At 39.7% G+C, this 7,500-nt stretch overlaps 1 protein-coding gene across 1 annotated transcript in view; it reads right to left on the bottom strand.

The window, feature by feature from the left end:
• Nucleotides 1–7,500, bottom strand: part of LOC137977596 (leucine-rich repeat and WD repeat-containing protein 1-like) — a 55,808-nt gene that overhangs the window by 42,898 nt on the left and 5,410 nt on the right. The window contains exons 4-8 of the mRNA XM_068824867.1: nucleotides 6,632–6,688; nucleotides 5,230–5,334; nucleotides 5,007–5,057; nucleotides 4,268–4,364; nucleotides 3,415–3,539 (exon numbers count right to left, since the gene is read on the bottom strand). Of these exons, the coding sequence (XP_068680968.1) occupies nucleotides 3,415–3,539; nucleotides 4,268–4,364; nucleotides 5,007–5,057; nucleotides 5,230–5,334; nucleotides 6,632–6,688 (435 nt within the window). The remainder of the gene's footprint in view (nucleotides 1–3,414; nucleotides 3,540–4,267; nucleotides 4,365–5,006; nucleotides 5,058–5,229; nucleotides 5,335–6,631; nucleotides 6,689–7,500) is intronic.

Raw genomic sequence — 7,500 nt, 5'->3', positions numbered from 1 at the left:
TGAAATTGGTTTCATCGCTTTTTGACTACATAATTATTGTAGCGATTTCAGTTTTTTAAAGTGCGTTGCCTTAAGTAGTTTGTAAATATTGTTACTTATTTGAAATTTGTAATAAATCATCACAAGGACATCATTTAGTGGAAGCTGTGTTGATTTTTATAAGGGGAAGACTCGCCTTGATCCGTTAATAGTTTTCATAATCCAAGCCTAATATGATATTTTCCAAGGCGAAATTTTTATTTCGATCGATCAGTTGGCGCATTTCCCGGTTTTCAAAACTTTTCGAAACTCCGCACTGTAAAAGCTTCGTTCCCCCTTAGTGATTCCAACATTCAAACGCTCTTCGGTGATGCAATTTTCCCTTTCGTAAACAAGCGATGCCATTTGGACGAGAAAATTTCACTGTCAAATTGCGGAAAAAATACTTAATCTAGGACTAGAAAAAAAAAATAATTACAGTTGATGGGACGATGTCGAACTCGGCTCAATGATTTGCGAGGAGTTGTACTTAACCTCTACACTACCGAAGCTAATCCTGACATATAGTTGTAAGCTAACCTATAGAAACCATGCCACACTATTACTATGCCGGTGAGTGCTATAATAGCTCTGACTAGAGTCACCAAAGCAATACGAGATGGTGATGCCTTGGTGGCGATTTGGTGGTGGCGAGATGACCCTTGGTGGCGAGTTTACTGGTGGCGAGTCTTCCTGGTGGCGAGGTGACCATAAACCGGCTTATCGGCGAATATAAATACGGTAAGCACAAATCACACTGTTATTCCTACTGGAATTAATAATCCTCCGATTGTCGCTTGCACGGCCCTTAGCAAGGAAGGTGAGACTTTTTCATCTTCAATAGGATGTTGTTTCAAGACCTTAATGATATGTACCCTAAACAAAGAGCTGAAAACGCCAACAATATCTACCAATCGCATTATTGCGATTTCGATCTGTCCTGAAATTGAGCACTGCATTAAAAAGGGGTGTGATATCTTGTTCATTTCATTCCTCTCAACTTCTCGAAATACTCTCGTGACAACTCGTCATCGAAACAGTAGGGAGCTTAAGCAACGAAGACGGCGACGGCAACGAGAACGTCATCTCAAAACATAAATTCACGTTATTGTAATCACTTAGTGACTATTTCAACCATTTTAACATGGCAAGGGTGTGGTAGTTCCTCAAGAATGACCCTGGTCGGAACGACGATTAATTCAGGAGAGAAAAGGAAAATTCATCCTTAAGTGCTAACGTTCTTCATAAAACCTCAAACTTGGCTATTTCACGAACAGGCCAATGAGGATCATGACAGGAACTTGAAGGAGTTCCTACAGCGATGCCAGCAAGAGGGAATCAAGCTGAACAAAAAAGTTGAAGATTAAAAAGTTAAACATTAACATCGTCTACAATCCAGGAGCTCAAATGTACCAAGTTGATACACTGAGCCAAGCGCACTTACCATCAAGCGAGAATACTCAAGGGGACTTTGAAATCGTCAACACGCTGAAGAACTTACCAGTGTCGGAAGACAAGCTTAATGAAATCCTGAAACACACCCGTGAAGATGAAATCTTGCGACCGCTGAAAGAACCCATACTTACAGGATGGCCCACGGACAAGAAAAGCCTCCCTGCTGTGCTGAATCGGGATGAGATGTCTGTTTATCATGGACTAACCTTTAGGGGGGAACGTTTTGTTGTCCCCCACGCCTTACGCTATCAGACCATGAAGCAATTACCCAGCTCCCACATAGGAGGAATCAATGGATACCTGAGAAAAGCACGCGAGTGCCTATCTTGGCCAAGAATGAGCGTCGAAATAACAGAATACATATCCCAATGTGAAATATGTAGCCAGTACTCAGCCAAGCAAGCCAAGGAAACCTTAATATAAGCCATGAACCCACCAACAGGCCATAGAAAAAAGTCGGAGCAGCCATATGCAGTATTAGAGCGGTATTCAATTGTGTCAAAAGTAATTAGTGAATTGCTTTGGTATGCATTACTTCACTCAGTGATGGGTTCAAAGTTCTCGAGTCAATTTTTTAACCAATCAAAAGTGAAACCAAAATCAATCGTGGCTCGCGCATGCACATTTTCCCGCGCTTTGTGTCGGCTACGTGTAATTACTTCGAGTTTTGATTGGTTTACTGGATTGTTTCCGTCCTTTTTGATTGGCCAAAATAATTACTTTGGTTTTGATTTTACGACATTCGATTGAAACTCGTTCTAATGGCACAGATTATCTTATCACCGTTGACTATTTCTCAAACTACTGGGAAATAGACAGGATCCGAGATGCCAAAGCATCGACATGTGTCCGCAAATTGAAGAGCCACTGCACGAAATGGCATTCCAGATATGGTCATCTCCCAGAAAACGGACCACAATTCACCTCTTCAGACTTTGCCCTCTTTGAACGAAATTGGGGCTTCGACCACCGACCAAGTAGTCCAGGTCATCAACAAGCAAATGGACAGGATGAACCTGCTGTCAAGATAGCCAAGAGCATTCTAAAGTAGGCCCAGGACAGGGATAGTGATCCGGATACCTCGCCAGTCCCCACATCGCCACCCAATCACGAGGAACCTTGATCCATGTCAACGGCAATTGCATCATCCCCCAACAAGAAATTGGGAGGCGCAGTGGCCTCATGGTTAGTGTGTTGGACAGGAACATTGTGTTGTGTTCTTGGGCAAGACACTCTACTCTCGCGGTGCCTTTCTCCACCCAGGTGTATAAATGGGTACCAGTGAATTTAATGCTGGGGGTAACCCTGTGATGGACTGGCATCCCATCCAGGGGGGAGTAGAAATACTCCTAGTCTCTTCATGCTACAGAAACCGGAGATAAGCGCTGGCCTGATGTGCCTTCTAGGCTCGTAGCAGACTTAACCTTTACCAGGCAACAACCCACCAGGCCCGCCATCTGTGTCAGAGCCTTTGGAAACCCGTCCCAAGAGAGTTGTCCGCGAGCCAGCATACTTGACGGACTATGTGAGGAACTGAAATCACTCTGTTACCAGTGAGAACATTAGGCGGCAAGACACACACACAGCAGAAGGCCTTGATGAGGGCCGACTTCTCATGACCAGTGATTGAGTTCAGTTAGGTTGTGAACATTTCTCATAGTTACGTCTTGTTTGCCTTTTTTTTGTGGGATTGATTTATTTGATTCATTTGCCAATCATCTTAGGGGAAGAAGGAAGTATTGTTACAGTGTACATAATGTAAAAAGACACCGAACACGAGCAAATATACACTCGGTTAGACCCGCGTGTGGAAATAATTGGGATTGTGATCTGATGAATAAAGATTGAATTAGGGAACATAACAACATGTACGTGTACTGTAGCTGTCACCCATAGACAACAGCGATACCCTTCCGATTTGATGTGCTACATAATACTAACCTTGCTTTCCTTTCTTGGAGTTTTTTGTTTCTTTTTGTTGGCTTTACTGTCAGGTGTTCTTACGTTTTTCATCTTAATGGAGTCACTTTTTGCCCTCTGATCAACATTCTCAGCCTGCCCATTCACTGAAACAAAAGAATCAAATCATGAAGTATGTTAGGGTTATGCGACTGGTACAGAAAAAGTCCTTCTTTCAAACAAAAGGGCTGCTGTAACACATCATAGTAATTATTATTCAAAACCGAGAAATTAAAAGGTGAACAAAATTCAATACTGATTTTTATTTTAGCTACATGTACAAACAATTTGCTTGCAAAAAAATGTAAACAAATTTGATTGTAATCATAATTTCCTGTGATTCTGTGGTTTTAAGTTATTTTTTATTAGAATGGACATTCCTGTAACCCAATGACACCTCAAAGATGCCCCCAGTCGACAAATAAAATTGTCTGGCGTTAGACAGAGTTAAGTCTGTGGGTGTTAGATAGCCTCACTCCCATGGGTCAATAGGGACCTTCAGATCAGAGGATAAGGACCACCACTACAAACTTGTATGAGTTTGACATTCTGGGCATGCTCACTTTGAATTTAAATGTTGGCCTACAAACCTTATGCACATGCTCAGTGCAGACACCTCATACTCATAGTTGTCCTTGACCTCCAACCTAAAGATCCCCAGAGGGTTAATGGAGGGGACATAGTTTTTTACTGTTTATACCCCTTGACACCTCAAACGCCCTAGGACGCCCCCCAGTTGACAAGTAAAATCTGTTGGTGTTAGACAGAGTAAAATCTCTTAAGCCTCACTCCAAGGGGTCCATGGGTTAAGATTATCATAGATGTAAATGAGTACCCTCTATTGTCCTCTGTTTCTTATTCGGAGGCTCCTCTTTCAAATTTCCTTCAGTGGTCTCAAGTTTCTTGAGAAAAAGTTTACCTATAATTGAAAGCTGACCAAAACAATACATTATTAAAAACTAAAAAATACAGAAGAAGTAACTAGTAAGAGGTATACAGTTGTAACAGCCACATCTTTTTCTCTGATTTTCCTGTGCATGCCAAGATGCAATAATAATAATTCGTAGTATCACCCAACTAGTGGACTAATGCAAATCTTGCATTTTCATTCGCTATGCTACTGGAGGACTATTAGTAATAGTCCTCAAGTAGTGAAAAGCGTGACGCTTTCTTTCGTTTCATTCTGAAATATATATTTCTTTAACTTGCATTTGCTAACTTTATTATTGCCTTTTCTGTCCGACTAGTTGGGTGATACTAAAACAATAATTATTAGACCCTTCGCCCTCAGTGGGCTACGGGTCTAATTGTTAATTATCCTTTTTTTCAATAATTACTTTAAATTACTTTCCTTTCTTACTTTTATTACTCTCTGTGTGGATGTTTCATTTGACGGTAAAACTTACACTGAATTAAGGTGGTCTAAGATTGGAATTGAACTAGAGATTTTTACTTAGAAAGACTTTATACTAATATGGGAATGCCCAACTACAGAAAGATCAGAAGATATGAAAATGCCACTGAATCAGATGAGAATAGTAACGAGGCTTCACAATAATTGACATAATAAATACCTGATATTCTCTGTAATTTTTCAGCATAGCAGGCCCACAAGTAACTTCGCTCTAAAAACACAAACAGCACCAGACGAAAATTAATGTCAAGCGCTCTCTTAAATTCAACTCCAACTTCATGTGTTAATCTTCCAAAAGCTCATGATAAATATAGCCTCAAAGGTCCGGCAAGAGTAGCAACACTCCACCATTATTATTTATAATTTTATTATTGCAGGATTACCTTGAGCTTATCAATAAATTCTCTCTCAATTTCTTCCCTTTGCCTGTCTTCTATCTTGATCACTGTATACTTTTTGCTAAAATGAATTTTCCACATATCAGACACCTACAACAGAAGAGGGAAATTCGTCCACTCAAGTTTACCTTAAGTTTACCAACAGTTTTATAGTACCACGTACCTTGCTGGGACACTGAACCTACTGTTACGGTAAATATTCAAATTTTTTTCAAAGGTTTATGCAAATCATTTTCATTGAAAGAGTTTTTCGCGAACGTCAAATACTGAGAATGGCGCCACAGAAGTCGTCATGAGAGAACTGCTCTGAGGCTCCGACAAGTAAACATTTGGTTCCAGGCTCTCAAACAAAAGAAGACGACATTAGGGCCGGCGTTTTTTGTCACACAGGGTTTCACTCCGTATGCTTCCAGCCAACCCCGCGTTAATTCTCCTCCGTAAAGCTTAACTAAAGAAAGAAATTGGTGCAGAAGATATCTTAAAGGGGAGATTTTTCAACTCCGAGCGCATTCCAATGAATCTTGCTGAAGTAATACAGCTTCAATTCGCAAAAGGACAGAATGCCGAGACGCCTTTTGAATGTCACGCACGCATTACAAAAATTATTTTGAAATATTCGAGAAAGTACCGGTATTACAGATTGCATAAGTAAGTTTTGTTTGCGAATGAATATACTCCTTATTTCGTTGATTTTACTGCATTTCACTCCGCCGTTCGTCCAAGTCTTGCTCTTAGCGATATTTGTTGTTGATCGACTAACTTTACTGACCGTCGATTTCTGTTGGCAAAACCGATGTCTTTCAAATTGAAAATAGTCCTGTTTTACGTTTTAATCACAGGAAAATATTTATTCCCCTCATTATGTCATTTGTTGATGCAGCGAGAAGTGAAAGTAATTTTCAAATGTCTGAAATTAAATGTGAAGCGGAAGCGAGTCCATTGTTGACTCGAATTCCACTTGGAAGCATGCGTTATTTGAAATCAAACCACTGTTGACATAGCCATTGTCTTGCGCTGAAACTAACAATAAAAGTTAAACAATGAAAAGACAATGGGCCAACTCATACATACTAATTATCTTTGATGAATGCGCGTTTTTGATGCGCGTGTTACAAACGCAGACGCGTGTGCGCAATTTTCGTATGCTCGTTTCGCACGCGTTTTTTGGGACGCATATTTCTGGTCTGCACTGTACATGTACATGCAATGAAAATTAATTATATTAATAACATTTGTATAACACAAACATTTATGTCATAAGTGAGACAAAAATTAATATTCACAGGAGATCTGCATGGGATTTCTAATGGTTCCCCAGCAAATACCCGCAGTTCTAAATATCCTGCCAGAATTGTACACATCTGAACAGTGTAGCTTAGTCTCCAACCTTTTGTGACAATGTGGAGTTCAGCCGATTGACAGCATCTCTCATCAGACCAATGTCCTGAGAAAAAAGAAGACAATAATAACAGTACTGCTTTTGTTTATTTCTTATTTGTCAAATTCAGCCTATGATATCTTTCCAAGGAGGGATGCTGATTCCCTCAGAATTTCAGGCCCTGAGTGTGCAAAGATAAATTTTTGTAACAGGTAAAGCCTCATGATGGTGAAGTTTAGAGAATTTGTGACCCTCATGCAATAATGTGAAAACATGGCTCAATTAACATTGAGTGTTAGTGAAAGTAGGTTTCAAAAGCCTTTCAAATGGATTTACAACTCCCACACACCAGGTTTGCAAAGGGTTCCTAAAGGGTGGGCATTTCCAATTTTCTCTACAAGGTTTCTTGCACCCAAGTTTTAGAAGGGCACGCAGGGGGTTTCTGCAAAGAATTTCAAAGTTTCTTGACCGCTTCTATAATTATAAAAGGGTTCTGACTGGACTTACAAGGGCTTCAAAAGGGTTATTATTGGCTTTGCAAAATAGTTTGAAAAGTGTGTTTCAGAATAGTTTTGGAACATTTTAAAAAAGTTTCTAATGGGTTTTAAAATTAAGGTTTCCCTGAAGCTACAATTGTACATGTAGGTTTAAAAAGGGTTTCCAAGAGACCTAAAACACCTCAAAAAACGGTTTTTACCACTTCATACTTGATGATTTTATCAGGAGAAATAAATAATTTTTCCCAGTTTTTAAATCTAGACCATTCTAAGAACTTTAGCAGCACTAACATTTCATTGACATCAACACCACTTGTACTTAAAAATAATGAACATGCTAAGTATGTACATGTACAGTATATCTGTTTGCCATTAAGATCT

The sequence above is a fragment of the Montipora foliosa genome, chromosome 11 (genome assembly GCF_036669935.1).
Source record: "Montipora foliosa isolate CH-2021 chromosome 11, ASM3666993v2, whole genome shotgun sequence".
Lineage (NCBI taxonomy): Eukaryota > Metazoa > Cnidaria > Anthozoa > Scleractinia > Acroporidae > Montipora > Montipora foliosa.
This window is presented reverse-complemented; position numbering and strand designations above follow the sequence as displayed.